A 21,623-nucleotide genomic window follows, 5' to 3' on the forward strand; every position below is an offset into this window, starting at 1 on the left:
GACATCTTGGGCTATTTGGCGAATAGTAATGCGCCGATCTTCCAAAATGGTAGCCTCAACTTTACGGACAGATGCCTCATCAATGGCAGAAGTTTCCACAGACTTCCGACCATGTTTGAATTCACGATGCCAGCGTTTTACAAGGTCATATGATGGGGCATTATCACCATAAGTTTCTTTCATTTCCTCAAAAGTCTCCTGTAGTGTGCGTCCTTTCAAATACAAAAACCGGATCACTGCTCGACATTCAACAGGCTCCATTTCACGCCTGACTCAGTTCAAACACCTGTAAAACAGAAACCACAATTAGTTCAGAGCTGTAATTTGCCACATAACCCGTAGAGATTTAAATCATTGCACATACAAAATTTCAGCTAGATCAGATAACTGGAACTGGGTCAGGGGCATTACTTATTGCCCGCCCCTCGTATATATATATATATATATATATATATATATATATATATATATATATATATATATATATATATATATACACTAGCAAGTTACTCGGCATTGCCAGTCGTAAAATACGCTTTAATATTATATGTTAATTTATGCAGATTTCGTATTTATTATTAAAGAGCGAATTCTCTGTTGATTATTATATTGTACCCAATACATACAGGGTGGCCACAAATCACACACCAATGTTAATTAAAAAAGTTACGAAATTCAAAGTAACTTTTTAAATTTTTTAACTTTTTTAATTAACATTGTAGCGTGACTTTGTGGCCACCCTTTATTAGTGATGACAGATGTAAATAAAAGAAGAAAATAAATAAATATAACCCTAGTATATGAATATCGAGAGTAATAAAGGTCTAAGGATCGAAAACTTTCAGTTAATTATATATATATATATATATATATATATATATATATATTAGACATTAAGAGGATATTATAGATAGATATATAAATACCCGTTCACATACACTTTTCACGATAAAGCTAGAACCCAGAATTAGATAGAATCTAGCAATTGCATCGACAACGGACAACGCCAAACCCAAAGTGGGTTTCGATGTACTGCTTCTCATCAGTGACGTGCTCCGACGTAGGTGCGAACCCAGGTTTTCGCACTCATGAATGTGCAATACTGACGACCTAACCATATGGGCCACGGCGCAATCTATTGGCTATGCCTCGAATTTTAAATTCTTATATTTTTATCCAGTTCTACATTCTACGATGTGACAAGCAACGCGTCATACAACTAAGATAGTTACTGCTGGTATGCAAGCGGTAGATATCACATCTACAAACATTAACTGAAATTAGCCGACTCCCTAGACACCATTTCGGAACAAATTTGTTGAGGGACATCACGTCCCTACGAAGGATGAACCGCTTTTTATACACATATTAGACATTAAGAGGAGATTATAGGTTGTTCCGAAATCGTGTCTCTATATATAACTAACTTTATATATATACCTTACTTTATATATATAGAAAGACATCTACAGATATATTCAACTTTACATAAAGATATAATCAAACGATTGGAAGAACTTCTCACCTGAAGCTATTAAAGATGATCATGGATATGACAAGTGCAACGATGGAAACAACATATCCTGACGTGAACACCGACATGACCGTTTCGGGTTGCTGAAAAGAAATACATTTGGATCAAAAGTGATTAACAAAAATAAAAAATAAATAAAATAAAAATAAAATAAAATGAACACATAAAATAAAAAAATAAATAAAAAAGAAATAAAATTAACAAATAAAATAAAAGAAAACTGAATTAGTCGGATGCGTTGGTGTTTTTTTTTTTTTTTTTTAGTTTTGTTTTGTTTACAGACTTTGCGCGAAAATTGAGCGTCGTTATCTTAAAATGACGTCAAACCCAATTTTCCGTGAAGTTAGAGCAAATGTAAGGTAGTGCACGTTTACACACACGTTAACATGTAGACACTCGGAACCCAACACGTTGTAGCAGAATACGTCGCAAAGAACAGAAGACAAGTAATAACTCGCCTCACTTTTTCCGTTAAAACAACATTTATTTCTGGGTACAAATAAAACGGGATCGTGCTCTTTCTCTCTGACCTCTGTCCTCTAAAATATTATCGTCCCCATCTGTCTGTGGGCATTTTCTTTTTATATCTTTTTCTTTTATTCCTCACCGTGACGTCACTTCGCACACGGCTCAGCATTTGCATATAGCCGACATACGCACATCCGCGTTTTGTTACACAAGTAGAAAAGTGAGGAATTTCACTAGAGATCTAACAGTAAGTATTTTGCTATGTCACGATAAAGATGGCCAATAATCCACATAAAAAATAAGGGGAACATAGATTCTCAATGGGAGTGAAATTCAGAGGTGAATTTTTGGGTTCCCAAGGGATGAATTTTCAACCCATTTATAGTTTTAACCGTTTCTTGTTTTTATTTACAGAATTCGGACCCATCATGAGTATCAAAAAAAAAAAAAATACGATCATTCATAAATGGAATATGGATGCACATCCATCATCATAAATGGAGAAGAAAAGTCCTAGTGTGTTATTTGTTGTTAAGTTTTGACAAAGGATTCGATGAAACCAGAAAAGATGAAGCAAGATTTGCAAAATGTTCAGCCTCATCAAAAAGATAAGAACAAGATAATTTTTTAAACACCATGGGAATGCTCTCAAACAGATGAAGCTGTTTTCAACAGTAGGTTTTAAAAAAGAAAGCCAAAAAGGCACTGAAGCTTCGTATGTCGTAGCACTTGAACTAGCAAAACAGTGCACTTTTTGAAACAGGCAATCTTGGAAAGGACAGAGAATGAAGAAGAATCACATTCCTACAAATAGTAAAAAGGGTGCATGGGCCAAGCAAGGTTGAGAACCCCTGAAGTAGAAAATATGTAACAATATATATATATATATATATATATATATATATATATATATATAATGAATAAGAAAAAATCAAATACTTTTGCTGTGTAGCCAGTCAGTGTGTATATGTATCGTATGTATGTATGACGTGTATATAACGCGTGTATAAACGAGTCTCTATTTACTGTGGTATATTTGTGTTTATGTATTTCGTGTAATCGTCTCTAGTTATGTGCATATTTACAGCAGTCTATTTTTGGTGTGCGTGTACGTGTTCACACATCACACACAAAAATAAAAGGATACAATTTGATGGGATGTACATTGGAGAATAGGGAAACATACCATCTATCTGGTTGATCTTGCGTTGACGAATCCTTGGAAAAAACTGCAATATAAAGATTATTACAACGGAAGTCTTGCTTGTATTTATAACCTTATTTTCCGATACTTTCCCATTGAAAAAACAAAAAAAAAACACACGCTGGTCTTTAGTTCTACATTTTAATTATCGACCCGCCCTGCTTGGGGGTCATCACGATTCGTTGACCGTCTCTCTCAACCTCCGATTGCCATCTCCTCGTTACAGGCTGACTTGACTAACTTCGTACGTGTAAATCTAAAACTCATTACGTCATCACTCACGTGACAAAAGAATCAAAACTCATCGCCTCTTGTTTTTGTTCTAACATTCTTGCTTGTTTTAATATTCCTACGTTAACATTCCTGTGAATTGTTAAATGTAAATATTTTTTAACTGTAAATATTTATTTCGCTTCGATAACATGCTTTCTGACATTCTACTTTTACAAATCATAATAATTGACCATCATAATACTCAGCATAATAATCGACTATTTTACTTCCGGTCTTTTCGGGCAGACCAAAAACATAACACTTTTTTTTATTCGCTCCAGAAATTCATATATATATATCAGGTTGACAAAAAAGTTATTGCGGTTTTTAACTTTTAAATTCAGATAAACATATCTCGGCTCAAACAAAAAGTATTGATCGAAATAAGCGCCATCAAAATGAAGACACTTTTGCCAACGCACAACACGTGTATTTATGTCAGTAATGTAAAAATCTTGCGTTCTGGTGGAGATGCTGGATGTTGTTGTCGAAGTGTCTGATGAATTTTATCTATTTGTTGACAGTGCTTCTCCGCTGAAATGATTTCGCCTGCATTAAAAAAAACAAACTGTAATGGATGAGATCTGTCGCAGACCACCAAACAGTCAGCATGCCCTTCTTTTGGCGCAACTCTGGCTTCAGGAAGTGTCGTGGAGCTTCGTCGGCGTTTAACCACTGAGCTGAGCGTCGCCGGTTGTCGTAAAGAACCTAATTTTCATCGCAAGTCACAACCCAGTCGAGAAACATGTCGTTCTTTTTGCGCAAAAGAAGGGAAGATAAACTTTATAACGACGATTTTTTTTTGTTGTCATTCAATTCGTGAGGCACCCGTTTACCATTTTTTGTTGTTGTCTTCTCAATCTCTCTGAAGTGGTTGGAAATCTTCGTATATGTTATGCCTAATTCAGAAACCATTTCTCAAACAGTTTTGCATCGATTGGCTTCGACTAAGGCTCTTAATTGATCGTTGTCAATATCCGATGGCCAACCATTACGCTCATCATCTTCAAGACTCTCGCCGCCACGAAATTTCTTAAACCATCATTGTGCTGTGTGGTCAGTAGTGGTTCCGGGGCCAAACGTTTCGTTGATATCACAAGCTATTTAAGCAGCGTTCCGGCCTAGCTTGAATTGAAATAAGAAAATTGTGCGAATTTGCTTTTTTTCATTTTTTATTCAACGTTTTGAAAAAAAAAAAACACATAATTGTTTTAAAACGATTGTAATTTAAACGATTAGATACAGCGAAAAACGTGCTTTAAAATGATATATAAAGTAAAAGTATTACAACGAAAACTTATTTAAAAATACATCATTTGAAATCAAAATGAAAAATTCTGCGAGAACTTTCTCGTCAACCTAATATTAAGTTTTCTGAATTGGAAATGAATTCATATAACATTTATCGTTGACTACTTTTTGACTCTGAAGTATTATTTTCTTTAGTTCCTTGCATCAAATGGCTTCATGCCTTTTCTGAAAGAGATTTCCATACCTCATTTCTACAAATACGGACAATCTATCCATTCATTTCATTGACCCTTATCCTCGAGTGGCTTTTGATCTTGATAATTGTCGAACTAACGCAAATAAATTCTGATCTCTTTCATTACAAACCTTATATTATGTTATAGAATCATGTCTAAAAATGTAAATATTTTATGATTTTTTAAAACATTTTTTTTTTTCACTTCAAACAATGTTGTCACTTGAGATTATGCCTAACAGGGGACTGTGGGGAGTTGAGCAGCGAGATGTATATACACATTACATTTAAACTTTAGCATGTTAGTACAACCAGGGAAGCAGGAAGCAGAAAGGGAATGCTAAAGTCTAGCATTCTGAGGTAATAAGCTATTAGAGTATCTGGGCATCTGGGAACATTAAGAGTGAAGAGGTGGGATTTTGCTTCTTGTCGCGTTAGTCTGGTTTATGCATATTGAGGAGGCACAAGTGCCATGAGGTCATTAGATACCCTACCATTAAAGTTTTTGTAAAACAAATACAGGTATGCAATAATGCGGTGATGCGACAGAGGTTGGAGCTTGGTTGATAGTGCGAAGCTTCTTAGGTTGGAGATTCTTTTTTGGGCCATACCTAAGAGGGAGAGATTGTGGCAGATACACTAATCCAAACATGGCAACAATACTCCATGCATGAGCGAATTGTGTTTTTATAAATGTACAATATTCTCTCTGATGTGATAGAAAATTTAAAAAAAAAAAAAAAAAACCTGACAAAATGTGTGTTCGCGGAGAGGATAATAAAGCAAACAAATTTAAAGTAAAATAACACCTGGGAAAAACCGGACCGGGAAAGCTAGTTTCCAATAAAGGGTTAAAATATAAATGACGGATATTTTATATGCTGAATAAATTGGAATTGAGTGGAGACGTGGCCGCTTCTTGGATCAGCTAAAAGAAAAAAAAAAGAGGAAGAATATCGCTATTTTTGAGATAATAATAAAATCAGACGGCATAATTGTCATCGTCCATCTCCGCCACCATTGTCGTAAACGGAGGATGTTAAGGACCAGTTGATTCATTTACGAATTAATATTTGTTCTGAAATCTCTTGGCATAGAAAAATAACACACGCACTTTGCGATTCCTTTTGTCTACGATTTTCGTATTGTCCGTTTTTCTAATGCTTGTTTTCCGATTCTTGAGTGCAAAAATGATTTTGAAGAAAATTATTCTTTTGTGGACTGTTATCCCCATCTTTATGGTTGTTGTCGTTTCATCACGTTTCGACCAACACATCCTCTGACTTTCTTCAGGTGATCAACCGCGACTGGATAGGAATATTGAGTCTTGTAACTGTATCCTCAGTAATTACTGCCTTCCATAGTTGTTGTCTCACCACGTTTTGGCCAACTAATCGTCTGGCCTGCTTTGGGTAGGATTGAAACTGTTATCTTCAGACAATGCTCACATGAATCTGTAGAAACTCAACGACTATATCCACTGCGCCATGGTTCCCGAAATGAAACAACAACTATGAAGATGAGGACAACAACAACAACAACAACAACAACACACACACACACACACACACACATACACACACACACACACACACACACACACACACACACACACAAAATGAATACACAAATTATGAAGCCTCACTTCAAAGGATTAAAAAAAAATTTCGTTTTTATTGTTTTGAACAGAAATCGGGATACATTTTAAAATGGCGCCCGTAATCTCTATCTCTATTTTTACTATTATGTAAAAGGAATTTTGTGTGTGTGCGTGTGAGAGAGATTTTGTTTGTGTGTTTGTGTATGTGTGTGTGAGTTTTTTGTGTGTTTGCGAGTTTGTGTGTGTGTGTGAGTTTTTGTGTGTGTGTTTGTGTATGGGTGCTCGGCGTTGCCCGGGTGTTTGGAGGTGTGTGTTGAGCAAAACAAAAAGTGTTAGTAGGAAGGCAGGCTCGAACCCGTACTGTGAAAAAGAAAAAGAATTGGGGGGGGGGAAACGTGATGTCTTTGCTGTTATGAACATCGCCAAACCGGAAGTAGGTTTCAATTAAAGCTAGACAATCGAAAAGAGGGGATGATTTTCGAAAATATTTGCGAAAAAAGCAACCCCTTCCTGTAGAAAAGTGCCCAGTTGAGGGTGAAGAAATTCATGTTTTAGCAAATTTTTTGGTATTTGTCGTCTGAAGGGTCGAGCTTCAAAACGATACTGATCTTGTGAAAATTCGTTGCCTCTATCCAAAGTTTTAGTCAGACATGCAAACATACATACACACATTTATATATTTGCAGCTCAAATTTTCGATCCGAGCCGATTAAAAAGCTTGCTCTATCTCTGAATACCCTTTATGTAAAATTTCAAATGTTCAGACCAGAAATTGTCTTTAGTAATTTAGTAGAGACCGCAGAGGTCAATTTTTTTACACTTTGATCCCTATTATGACCCCTTAAAATTTATTGTTTTGGGCTCAAATCAAGTTATTTAGTTAGATCCATGTCCGAGGAACCTATATCTAAAATTTCAATTGTTTATACCCAAAATTGGCGGAAGAGTTTGGTAGAGTTTTAAAAGGTCAAATCGTTGAACTTTGACCTCTTAACAGCCAAATTTTTGGCCGAAAATGGATCACAAAAATTTTCCCAAATCTCAATACCCTGTATATCAAATTTCGAGATTGTAGACAGAAAGTTGACAGAGTTATTGTGTAGGAAAATGTACACAGAGACAGACACACAGACAGATACTTTCACTTTTATAGATATACTAGCATGGATACCTGGCGTTGCCCGAGTGTTTTGAGTTGTTGAGCAAAAAAAAAAGTGGTAGTAGGAAGTCAAGCTACCCTGAAGGAGGAAAAGAGTGGGGAAAAACGTGACGTCTTTGCTGTTACGACCACTGCTAAACCGGAAGTGACGTAGGTTTAAATTAAGGCTAGACAATCGAAAAGAGGGGATGACTTTCGAAAATATCGGCGAAAAAAACGACCCCTCTTTGTATAATAGTGCCCAGTTGAGGGGGAAGAAATTTATGTTTTTAGCCAATTTTTTGGTATTTGTCGTCTGAAGGGTTGAGCTTCAAAACGATACTGATCTTGTGAAAATCCTTTGCCTCTGTCGAAAGTTTTAGGCAGACATGCAAACATACATACATACATACATACATTTATATATTGATAGCTAAAATTTTCGATTCGAACCGTTTAGAAAGCTTGCCCTATTTCTGAATACCATTTATGTAAAATTTCAAATGCTTAGACCAGAAATTGTCTGAGTAATTTGGTAGAGATCGCAGGGGACAATTAAAAAAAAAAAAAACTTTGACCCCTATTATGACCCCTTAACATTTATTGTTTTTGGCTCAAATCAAGTTATTAAGTTAGATCCATGTCCAAGGAACCTATATATAAAATTTCAATTGCTTATACCCAAAATTGGCGGAGGAGTTTGGTAGAGTTCTCAAAGGTCAAATCGTTAAATTTTGACCCCTTAACAGCCAAATTTCTGGCTGAAAACGGATTACAAAGACTTTCCCAAATCTCAATACCCTGTATATCAAATTTCGTGTCTGTAGACAGAAAGTGGACAGTTATTGTGTAGGGAAATGTACACAGACAGACAGATACACAGACAGACGCTTTCACTTTTATATATATATATATATATATATATATATATATATATATATATGGAGAGAGAGAGAGAGAGAGAAAGAGAGAGTTAGAGAAAAACAGACAGACAGAGGAAGAGAGGGAGAGAGAAGTAGAAAGAGAAAAGAAAAACATTGACTCATGTATTGAATAAATTCGTAAGTAGTAGCTGCAGCCGTAGGTCAATCATTTAGCTAGCCAGATAGAGACAATTTGTGAGTTCGAACCTCACCCGGAGAATAATCATTGTTTACTTTTGTTTTGTCATTGAATGATTTTAGATATTTCAACTTACGATATTAAGCACATTTTTGGGTTGGTTTTACTTTTATTTATTTTTGTGATCTTCGTAATTTATGAGGATCCCGAGCAACCTTTTTAAAGACATTTCTACTATATCAATGAAGAGTTGTCTGTAATCGATAAACTTATAAAGTTTGATATAATTAATCTACTCAACCATCATTCATGTTTTTCTGTAACATTTCTACCAATGTTGACCCGAAAACGACTTTCTTCAATCAACACAAAAGGAGTCATATATATATATATATATATATATATATATATATATATATATATATATATATATATATATATATATATATATATATATATATATATATACATTCCAACATGATAATACTCGATCTTACACATTACTGTTCACCAAAGATCTCGTAAGAGACTTTGTTTGGCAATTTTTTCCGCTTCCTGTATATTCTCTTGACCTAGCTCCTTCGGATTATTATTTATTTCGAGGATTACAAAACTATGGTTCACATCTCGGAAGGAGATTGAAAATGAGTTAGATTCATATTTCACATCAAATCCTAAGCAGTTTTACAAGCGAGGTGTTTATAAGTTTGTTGACCCATGGAATCAAGTTATGGAAACCAGAGGTTGCTATCATTATGAATAAAGATTTTCAAAATTTCAGTTTTTATTTTTTTTATTTTTTCACAATAAAATTTTAAATCGGTAAAAACTTTTCCACCAACTTAATATTTTTGGTTGAGATATTCGCAAAGTTCACGATCAATAAATATGCTTTATTCATAAAAATATAAAAAGAAAACTATAAAAAACTATTGATTCACAATGAAAAGATATTGAATAAAGTTCCTGCAGATGTTACAAGTTACTTCGGTGTGGATTCAATAAAGAGATACAATAAGAATAATTATTTCACCTTTTTTTTTTCTGGAATTCTTTGGCACCAACTTGAATGTCAGCTAACAAGCTTAACGCTAAAGCGAGGTGCTATATTTATGAGAAAGCAGAAGAATTCCAAGGACAGGTAGAATTTATTCCAGAGTAGAAGAGTATTACATAACTTTTATGCTTACTTAGGAAGATTAAAACCTTGCAACTGGGTTGTTTGGCAATTCTGTGGCAATACAATCTCTCTTTCTCTATGTATATATGTATGTATGTATGTATGTATGTATGTATGTATGTATTTGTAATATTGCGCCGATGCGCATACGTAAATACATGAGAAGTGACGTCACTATAAAAAAGGAAAAAAGATCTCGACAGAGACGAGATAACGATCGAGATCTCGGGAGAGACGTGGAGAGCGGTCTACATCATGTGGGTGACGTCGCGAAGTGAACGACGAATAAATAAATGTCGTTGTACAAATCAAAAAGGCGAGTCAGAGTTATTTCCTGTCTTTTTGTCCACTTTTCGACTGAGGCAACAATGCATGTACAAGTGTACAATGTTACTCCTCTTTCTTTCTCTCTCTCTCTCTCTCTCTCTCTCTCTCTCTCTCTCTCTCTCTATATATATATATATATATATATATATATATATATTGTATTGGTAGTAATTATTTGTTTGTTAAGTGTGTCCACCAAAAGAGTGCTCAATGTTTAGACAGAGCAAAAATACGTGGATTTATTTTACAAACAAATGGCTACACATAGGCATACATGTTTCAGCGAAAACCCAGTACGGGAATCGCTTCATCAGGCCAAGGACATCTCTGTACCATATTTCTTCAAACTGAAACATAATTATCAAAGTATACTCACGCAGATATATATGAAAAGTCTTTATTAAAGTTTGTGACTATTTCCATTCTATGGAGCCCAGGCGCGAACGCAGACCCCACAATTTTATTATACCATCCCTATTTAAGTTAAAACATACTTATCAAAGTATTACTATTAAAAAAAACTTATCAAAGTATTATTATTTAAAAAAAATTAAAAATAAAAAAAAAACCGTTTACAAGTGTTTTTTAATATAGATGTACATAATAATACTTTGATAAGTATGTTTTAACTTAAATAGGGATGGTATAATAAAATTGTCGGCTCTGCGTTCGCGCCTTGCCTCCATAGAATGGAAATAGGCACAAACTTTAATAAAGACTTTTCATATCTATCTGCGTAAGTATACTTTGATAATTATGTTTCAGTTTGAAGAAATATGGTATATATAAATTAGGGGGTGTTCGTTCGCACCTGACCTCCATAGAATGGAAATATGTCACAAAGTTTAACAAGGTTTTTTAATATAGATCCACAGAATATTGTGATAAGTGTTTCAGTGTGAACAGGTATGGTATAATAAATCATGGGGTTTATCTATTTTATTTTTACTTTCATCATATTTTGCTTTGGTTTTGATACCCCCAAATTCGAAGCTATCTCTTTACAACCCTTCCTTTTCATAACCGATCATACTGTCATGAATCAGAGTCCATTTCTGTAGGCTGCTTTTGAACCCAGTTAACGACGAGTATTTTTGCTAGTATATATATATATATATATATATATATATATATATATATATATATATATATATATATATATATATATATGAAAATTAAAATACATCTCATTAAGAAATTAAAAAAAAAATACCAGGAGACAACACATGATTTGAAAATTATGTTTTATCGCCACCCTTCTTGTTTTGTAAATTTAGTTTTTCTAAGAACTTACAATTGGTTAACAGATCTAATTAAATTTTAGCCTCTACCCCTTTTTTGTTATGAATAATTTAGAAATAACATCCCCTAGTGTTTTGCTTAATATTTTTAAATGTATTTTATATTTTTAAAAATTTACTTTCAATAGAACCTAAATACGAAACCTCAGAAGTGTAGAGTTGTCCCTCTTCTCTTTACCAAGCATGGCGACTTATACACCTGAAGAAAATCGGAGGCTACATCGATCGAAATGTTGTGCAAATAATACTCAAGATTAGTTCGATTAATCGAAATACAACAACAACAACAACAACAACAACAACAACAACAACAACAACAACAACAAAAATGATTTATCGAAAAATCTCGAAAACTTTTCTATCAATCGTTTGAAAATTAAAATGATTATTTGCAGACGTTCAATAAAAAAAAATAAAAACAATATTTTATGCATCCGATTTTAAAGATGAAGGTTTTATTGTGTTTTGATGATGTTTTGATTGTGTTTGCAAATCCTGATAAACGTCGATTGTAATTAAACGCAGACGAATATTTTAAAGATGCGTTCATTTAATCTGTGGGGTTAGCGATGACAATATTATTTCAAATGGAAACGTTACGGTCGGAATATTTTATCATGATGCGTGGTGCTATTAAAATACAATTTTCAAATTTAAGCGTGACAGACAAAAGAAAAATGCTATTTTGAACTTTAGCCTGTTATACCGATCAAGGAAGAACTTTTTATTTCTCTCTCCTCCCCTCCCCGTCGCTCCCTATATTTTCCTATTACTACTCTCCTCTCCTCTTCTCTCTCTAATGACGAAAAGTCTATATTCCAAATTTCAAGATGTTGTCCATCTTACCTTTTATTTATGTATGCGGAAATGTTCATACTTAAAAACAAAATAAATGGCCCAATCGTTAACTTTCCTAGTAACTCTCGCTTCCCTTATTTTGTCCTTTAGTTCTCATATTCAATCACCAACGATGACAAAGGGGGAGTAATTGCTGTTTTCTGTGTCGACATCTATCCATCTCACACTTTTCGTTGTGTTGGGGTTTGACCTTGAAGCAGTATTTCACGCACGCACACACACACACACATTCAATTTACGTAAATTAAGATTAATCTATAAAGGATCCAGTTATAATTACAAAACACAATTATTAAATACGGCTTATGCATTTATAAGTATTATTTTAAATATATATATATATCATTTTAGAATAATTCATGCCCAAAGCAATTCATCTGCATAATAAACAAAAAGTTAAAGTAGCGTTATATAATGAAGCCCTACGTAGACAGACTGATAGTTTTTAGCTAGTACATTAGAAATAGATTTGAGTCACGAAACCTCATAGTTTCGTTGAAGGTAATTTGAGTTAAAAATCTGTCGATTAACCCGCGTAGCTGAGTGACAGGAAAAAGGTTATGGGTCACGTCAGACAGGTAAACAGGTACGAACACCTGTTCAATGCTCAACTCGTGAGAACGAGACTTGGCGAGATTTATGATGAGACTCACGTTTTAAGAGTGAGATGGGAAAGGAAAATGGACAGTTTAGTTTTGGGGTCGCAACGAGAACTGTTCACACAGTTCTTGGGAAACGGCAAGGAAACGCACATGGCGGTTAAAATGTAGCAGGAACTTCGCGAGATAGAGGATCAAGTCAAGAGTGAGGTCATTTTTAGAGCAGTAGAATGATCCAACGAATTTTTCGGTGATATTAGCAAAAGATCTGACGTAAGTCTTCCATTTCAGGTCTGGAATGAAAGTTAGTCCAAGAGGCTTATGAAAGCAAATGGCTTCATTAAGGAGAAATCTACTTATTTCAATCAGAAAAAGTGGGAATTACAAAAAAAAATAAAAAAAAATAAATAAAATAAAATAAAATAAAAATTAATAAATAAAAAAATAAAAACAAACAAACACACTGAAAAATGGTATTTCATACATAAACGTGACACGAAAACCGACGGACAAAGGCTGAAATAAACTTAATTGCGTCCATTCAAGCTATTCAGATTAATCTCCCTTTAACTACTGTGTGTGTTGCATTGATGAGAAGAGAACTAATTAACATCCTTACAAAAGCAAAGATCCATCATAGTTTTTAAAATATTTTTTTTTTATTCACGTTCTCCCATGACAAGGCATGTCGCCACTTGGACGTAAGCGTCTACAATTTTGGGACAATGCCTAGGAAATGGCGGACAGGTGTTGGAGCTAAGTTGACATAGTGGACCTATTAAATTGGAAACTTTTTTGAGCCCTATCCAAGAGGGAGAGGCTAGCGATAAACGCACCAGTCCAGACATGACAAAAGTACTCCATACATGGGCGATGGTGGCTTTGTAGAGGTACAGGATATTCTCAGATGTGAGTAGTTTTCTAGCTCGATAAAGGGAACCCTCCTTCTTTGCAGCACCCTTCGCAATATCCACAATCTAGCAGTAGCCTTCGCAATGTCCTCGTCTAGCAGAAAACACTATCAATAATTTCCCCCACTCTTTATCTGTGCCTAAACCTAAACGTAGAATCCATGAACAAAGCTTCTTTCTTAGAAGTGCACACCTATGGAATTGTCTTCCGTTTTCCTGCTTTCCAGCTGACTACAATATGGTTGCCTTCAAGTCTAATGTAAACAAGTTCTTGGTGAGCCGTTCCATATAAGTTAACAAATTTACCGAATTTCCATTATTAACGATTACTATATTGTCCAATTTCTACTGTAAACTCTTTAACCCTTATCCTCGAGTGGCCTCTTGGCCTTGATAAGTGGTAATGCCTATGTAAAAAAATGTATTTGTTCCAGTCCATATTAATCGTGAATGTTAGGCCGAGGAGTTTGAAGGAAGAATTCTCAGGTAGGATGTTATTTGTCATGGATATCGATGGTTGGAGGGCTTCCTGTAATTGTTAAAGGAAAGCAGCTTAGTCTTAGAAGCATTAAATGTTATTATTCATTTACGGACCCCATTCTACTACAGTCTGGTGGTCATTTTCCAACGATTCTGCCATTTATTTACACCCGTTCTTCGCTCATCATAAATAATATCCAACGACCATTTGAACCGCACATGTTAATACTTGTGCTTCTGGATTAATAAAGTTATTGGCGTTAAAAGAACACATTACACTAAATACGAGGCGCCTTAAATAAGTTTCCAGACTTTTTTTTACAAGCATTTAAAATTGCTGTAAACTTGTAAATTCAGTATGTTATTGCTATACATCTTATGAGATGACTGACCAATTTTTATGATTTCAGGTTCAAATGAACAGCTAGAGTGGGAATGGGAATACACCCTACAAAAGCCTGATTGTCACAGCTGGTGAATTTCAAAAATGCAATCTGGACGCAAGGACACTTTAAAAGAACGATATGGAATAAAATTCTGTTTTAAACTTGAAAAAAAAAATGACACAGAAACCTATAGAATGCTTTTGAATGCTCTTGGACTATCCTGCATGAATTGAACATCAGTTTTGAGTGATATAAGAGATTAAAAGAAGGCAGGGAGTCAGTGAAGGATGATGAGAGGTGTGGAAGGAGTAAGGAAGTCAGAATACCAGAGTTGATTGGCCAAATAAAGAATTTCCTGGATGAGAACCATCGCGTGTCTATAGAGACAATATGTGCACAGTTTGATGTACACACAATTATTCGCAAGGAACTGAAGATGCGGATAATTTGTGTAAACTTTGTTGCAAAGGTGCTCAGAGAAAATAAAAAAGAAAGGCGTTGTCATGACAGTTCCCCGTGGAAGCATGCTGATTCGCTCAAACCAAGAAGACCAGATAAAGCAAATCCGCCCAAAAACGTATGATGATCCCTTTATTGTTTGACAGCACAGGCATGATCTACATGTACTGGGTTTACACTGTACATCCAGTCAACAAAGAATATTATGTTGAGGTTTTAAGGGAGTTCAGGGAAAGATTCCGTCAGATGAGACCAGCACTCTTCAAATCGGGTCAGTGGCATTTCCACCAGGACAATACACCAGTCCACAACTCCATCTTTGTCACAGACTATTTGACCGAGATGGACATCACGATAGTTCCTCACCTTCCCTATAGTTCAGACCTTGCTCCCTGTTATTTTTGGTTATTGCTTAAGCTCAAGGAAAACTTTAGAGGCTATCGTTATGAGACAATTGAGGAGATGAAAGAGGCTGTGATATGCTCACAAAAGAGGACTACCATGGGGCGTTCCAGAAGTTGTTGGAACAGTACAAGTTCATTGCAGCCGAAGAAGATTACTTCGAGTGGGACTAGAGTTTCATGTGTGTACTATCAATAACGAAAAACGTCTGGAAACTTATTGAAGGCACCTCGTACAATGATTCGTCAAACTACAGCAAATGCCCTGAGAAAGTTTATATTTCCACATGTTAAACAAAACCCCAAAATCGCTAGGAAAAATGTAATGCAAATATCACACACACTTGACTCGAACTCAAAAAGACTTGGTTTAAATCTGTAGCAGCCGACACTTGCTACAAACAGGCAAAAGATAATTCTCACGATTCGAAATTTGAAATCCATTTCCTCCTGGCGTTTCCAATCATAAGCCAGCTCCCAATCACGTGACAGAGTTTATAAAAAGGCGAAATCTGAAACTCTCAACCTTTAATCCTAACCCTGGCCCCAGCAAAATGTGAGTACAACAAGCTAACAATGGCTCTCTTCAAATACACCTTTATTTTCACGTGCTGTACCCAAACGAACTTTATTTATCATTCTACAACTCACACTCACTCACGACAACACGCAAACACAATGAAGTCTTCGCCCTTTCTTTCTCCTGTGATTGGTTTCCTTTGCCCCGGCGACTACTAGCTATAAACACGTGTGGACTGAGCCGTTCTCTCCTCAACAAGCCGGCAATATATTAATTCTATCTTTACACAAGAACACTTCAACCTACTAATACGTTTCTCTCTTGTACTCTTCTACTAACGAAAATAACAAATAAAGTTGTTTATTAAATGTTAAAATGAGACTTCATTACGTTGGCTTTATTTCTATATTTTGGTGAACCCGATGTGATATGAACACGCAACCCCATACCGTTTTGTATTCTATAGATCCATGCATCCTTGCGTGTTCTGATATTTGTGAAGACTTGTTAAAACTGGTTAAAAGAACAAGCCAACTATTGGACGCATCTCACAACTGGTTCGACGACAAGTGATACGAATTCCCTCAGAATAAATTTTATGCGCAAACTTTTAATTGAAGAAAACGTTTTGTCTGCAAATGAAGATGATAATGTCTGAAATGTCAACGATCTAAATTCGATCTTGATTTGTGCAACAGAACCGATAAAAACGCCATTAAAACAACGACCAGGTTAAAACTATAATTTCCTATATAATTGCCATGTCTGTTCCAATCAAATATAGCTCTATCGTTATTTTCATGTCAGGTCAGATGCTCGAACAATCTTCAAATACCATCAACATGTCTATATACTTATCTAGCTAAAACAATTTTGTTTTACTCTCTAATCAGTACCTAAAATAAACAAAAATTCCATGAACAAAGTTTCTTTCCTAGAATTTTCCATCTGTGAAACACAATACCATGGGACTGCTTCCCGTCTGACTATAACCTGGTCGTTTTCAAATCTAATGTAAATAAGTTCTTGTTGAGCCGCCCAATTTAATAATCAAACGCTACCCAAGTTACCATTACCGATCATCATTAATCCGTATCCTCGAATGACTCTTCGCCTTTATAAGCGGTTACCTTTAAGTAAAAAAGAATAAAAGGACATATTTAAAAAAAAATGCTGTTAAACTTATATCGATAACAAAATTACATGGTCCGTATATATATTTTGCAATACATACTTTTATTTACTACTACTACTACTACTATTACTACTACTACTACTACTACTACTACTACAAAACATTTTGGCATTTGACACCAGTCGAGGATACGTCCTTGTCAATCAGTCCGTCGGGATTGCGCCGCTACAACAAAAACTGCGCTGCCTGTCGAACTGAGTTATGGTTCTATGCGTTTCTAGGAGATTCGCCCTCTCAGGCTTTACCAGCTCGTACTTTGAGAACGGGTTAGTTACTTGCTAATCGCCCGAAGCGCCCTTACCGAAAAATACAATTGAGGTTGCACAGATATATTTTGGTAGGCTGCATTGACTCTTGTGCGCTGGTTTTTCTATTCTCACATACTGACCACGTGTTACATCTTTCTGCGGTTGAAGGGAGGTAAATACTTACTACTACTACTACTACTACTACTACTACTACTACTAACAATAATAATAATAACTATAGGAACATTAGAAACACTCTTTAAAAAACCGATAAGAATAATCTAGGAGAAATTGGAATCAAAGGGATAATTGACACCATACAGCATACTGCACTGATAAACAGCCAAAATATTGAAGAAAATACACAAGTGCGGAAACCAATCCACTTAATCAAGCAACGCCAACCAACCAGAGGCAAGTTAAAATGGAAACAGAACAAAATATAGAAACAAACTCCGCACGAATTTTAGAAGACTTAAACTAGAAATCCTATAATCTGGCCCCCGTCCAATCTGATGCACCCTCAATTAGCCCGCTCCCAACCGAACCCACCCTCAACTTGAATCAACAACAACCTCACTCATCCCAACCTCCAACCTGACCTACCTCCAATCTAACCTTCTCCCATACTTACTCAACCCCTACCTGACCCACCCAAAATCTGACCCAACCTCACCTGAGCACATCCACCCCCAACCTGACCCATCCTGAAACTTGACCCATACCCAATCTGACTCAAACTCACGCAAACTTACTCATATGGTGGCACCAATCTTGGCTAGTATCACGCAAATCCACCGTGAATCACTAAGGAGGATCGAAAGATTGAAAAGAGAGAACACATTCCAGACATCGACAGAAAGCATGGCGCAGAAAGTATTGGAGGGAGACATATTGCCACAAAATTCCAAATAAATCCAATGGATGTTATTAGCGAGAAATTAATGGCAAATGGCTGTTGCTATAACACCAAATAATTACAACGATTATCGAAAAAGGCAGAAAGTGGCAAAAATATTGGGAGACTAGCTACACTCAGACTCCAAGGAACACCATTCGTTATTGACAGTGAGCAATCACTTATAATGATTTGTGAATAAATAATAATACAAACCCACATGAACTGAAACTATCAAGGAAGATGTCTAAATAGTATTCCATGAATTGACAGCAGAAAAAAGGCGGCGGTTTCACAATACAAAATGAGCATGAAAAGTCTAAGCAGATTAGAAGGGTTGGAAAAAGATCATCGTCCAGACGTCTACCGTAAATGCACAGAGAGTACTGGAATCATGGAGAGGCTTATATAATAAATATTTACAGGAAACAAAAATATATATTCTTGTTAAATATTTAAGTAAATTCCTTGTCTGTTAGGGTGTTCATTTCTTATCAGTTTTTCATATGTATCGATTTTTTCAATCCATTGATTTATCCTGGATTGCAATCGTTTTTGTTTCCCGTAGAGTTTGCTTTTGATTCTTCAAATAAGATATGAATAAATGTACAATGGTTGTTCCCAAAGTAATGTCTCCTATGTTTTTTGTTATTCGCCCGATGAGATCAGAAAGGTTTGTAAATAGCATTGTTATGATGACTAAACTTATGCATTTATAACCTGAAAGTTTCATCTATTTTTTGCAAATATTGACGATGTGAGATTCTAAGAAAGCAAATTTTGTCATGGACGTGCGTCAGAAGCAGAGATGTGTCATTGAATTCCTGGCAAATATGCGTTGAAAATGGTGATGACTATATAGAAAAATAAATTCTACTTTATGGTACCACTCCCGTCTTAGTAGCTCTTTTTTAGTTTAAAAATTAGGAGGCGTTACTTTTGGGACGACCATCGTATATATGTTTATATATTAACCTATATATAATGCGCCCGTTTAGTGTGTATTTTTATTTAGTGATGCACAAATTCCTTATATCTATATGTTTTTAGATATATGTTTGGTGCATACATTCATTCGATAATATTGAAAATCGAAAAAATCCGATCTTAAAAATAGTCTTATCTCTGTCATAGATAAAAAAGAACTTTTACATGGGAGTATTTTACGTTACACCGTCAAGGGAAATCATAAAATCGCAGCAAATAATTTCTTCTAAGAATAAAGATACAACAGATTTATCGTCATCTGCTTTCAGTAGTAGAGCATTCGACTACATATTCAATGACCCCTGTTTAAGCCCGGGTGTACCTCACCATTTTATTTCAATTTTTTTCTTATGAATGAGTCCAGTTCAATTAAAATCAAGAAGAGGTATCATTCAAAATCGCCGCAAATCATTTCTTCGATTCCATATTTTAAAATTAAACATTAATCAGAAGTGTCTTTTCGAGGGCATTCATCGTAAAACTCAAATATCAGCTGACGTGATATTGTAAACAAACGCGGACGGAAGTTGATTAATGACATTATCATCATCATTATTTATTTATTTATTTATTTATTTTGCGAATTTTTGCGGGCAAATTATTTCTTGTAATATATAATATTCAATAGAAGATTGATTCTATAATAATATATACGCAATTTGCATAAATTAAAATATCATGTTTAAGCGTATTGTACGACCGGGCAACGCCGAGCGTCCAGCTAGTTGCAGTATATTTATTATATTTTATTATCCCTATCCCTTCTATATGTATATATTTATTCCGAGTCGCAATTGTATGTGTTGAGGAGTGCCCAATTCCGCGTGTTGTAAGATATTGATTACTAGGTTTATCTTCCCCAGCAAGTATCCTCTCTTCCATCACGCGTAGCTACTTTTGTGGATAGGATTTCCTAAAAGAAAATCCAGAAGCGGGAAAGAACACCATTTGGATCTCAACTGCTCTATGTTACACTGCCAGCACACACATGAAACTCTAGTACCATTCGAAGTAATCTCCTCCGGCTGCAATGCATATGTTGTACCGTCCCAACAACTTCAAGAATGTCTCATAAAAGTCCTCTTGTGTGAACGCGTCAATGACCCTCATCACCCCCCCCCTTTCATCTTCTCAATTGTCTAGTAACGACAGCTTCTAAGGTTTCCCTTGAGCTTAAGGAATAACCCAAATTCACAGGGGGCTAGGTCTGGTTTATAAGGAAGCTGAGGAACTAGTTTGATGCCCATCTTGGTCAAATAGTTTGTGACGAAGGTAGAGCTATCTTGGAACAAACTTCACGCAAATATTTGTATTTTCGGTTCCTCGCAAATAATTGTGTGTACAGTTCCCACACTGACATCAAACTGCGCACTTAATGTCTCTATAAAGACACGACGGTCCTTATCCATGAAATTCTTTATTTGCTCAATCAACTCTGGTGTTCTAACTTCTTAACTGAGCTTATCTTTTGCAAATTTCACACAAAAGTAATTTACATGTCTGGCAGTGTTTCTAGATATATTTTGTACATACATTCATTCGATAAGTATTGAAAATCGAAAAAAAAAATCCGATCTTAAAAATAGTCTTATCTCTGTCATAGATAAAAAAAATAACTGTTACAGGGGAGTATTTTACGTTACACCGGTCAAGGGAAATAATAAAATCTCAGCAAATCATTTCTTCTAAAAAATGCAACAGATTTATTGTCACCTGCTTTCAGTGGTAGAGCATTCGACTACATATTCAATGACCCCCCCCCAACCAAAATAAAAAAGGAAAAAATCAAAGTGGTTAAAAGGCTAAAATGGGTGACTATTTGGGAATACCAGGCACTGTATGTGCTCTTCGTTTAGCTTCGCATTGTTTCCAATCATCCTAGCGTTATTTTTATCTTTATAATCCAATCGAATTTATTGAATTTATTTACACATTTCGACCATTGGGATAGGTATGAATCCCCAACTCCCAATCAGCTATGGATAGAGCAACGTGTCTTGAATTTCAAGTATATATAATAATGTTGCTTTTAATAACGCAAAAAAGTAGACAGACCCTGAATGAAACGCAGCAAACCAATCAAATAATATTGAATAAACTAACAGAAT

General features: G+C 35.3%; 1 protein-coding gene across 2 annotated transcripts in view; it reads right to left on the minus strand.

Annotated features, from left to right (window-relative positions):
- LOC145291170 (calcitonin gene-related peptide type 1 receptor-like) overlaps positions 1–21,623 on the minus strand; it is a 380,557-nt gene that overhangs the window by 65,570 nt on the left and 293,364 nt on the right. For both annotated transcript variants that reach the window (XM_080136712.1, XM_080136713.1), the window contains exon 4: positions 1,526–1,617. In XM_080136712.1, coding sequence (XP_079992838.1) covers positions 1,526–1,617 — 92 coding nt within the window. The remainder of the gene's footprint in view (positions 1–1,525; positions 1,618–21,623) is intronic.

Source organism: Euprymna scolopes, chromosome 12, assembly GCF_053919585.1.
Source record: "Euprymna scolopes isolate OS-2025 chromosome 12, ASM5391958v1, whole genome shotgun sequence".
In the NCBI taxonomy this organism is placed as follows: domain Eukaryota; kingdom Metazoa; phylum Mollusca; class Cephalopoda; order Sepiida; family Sepiolidae; genus Euprymna; species Euprymna scolopes.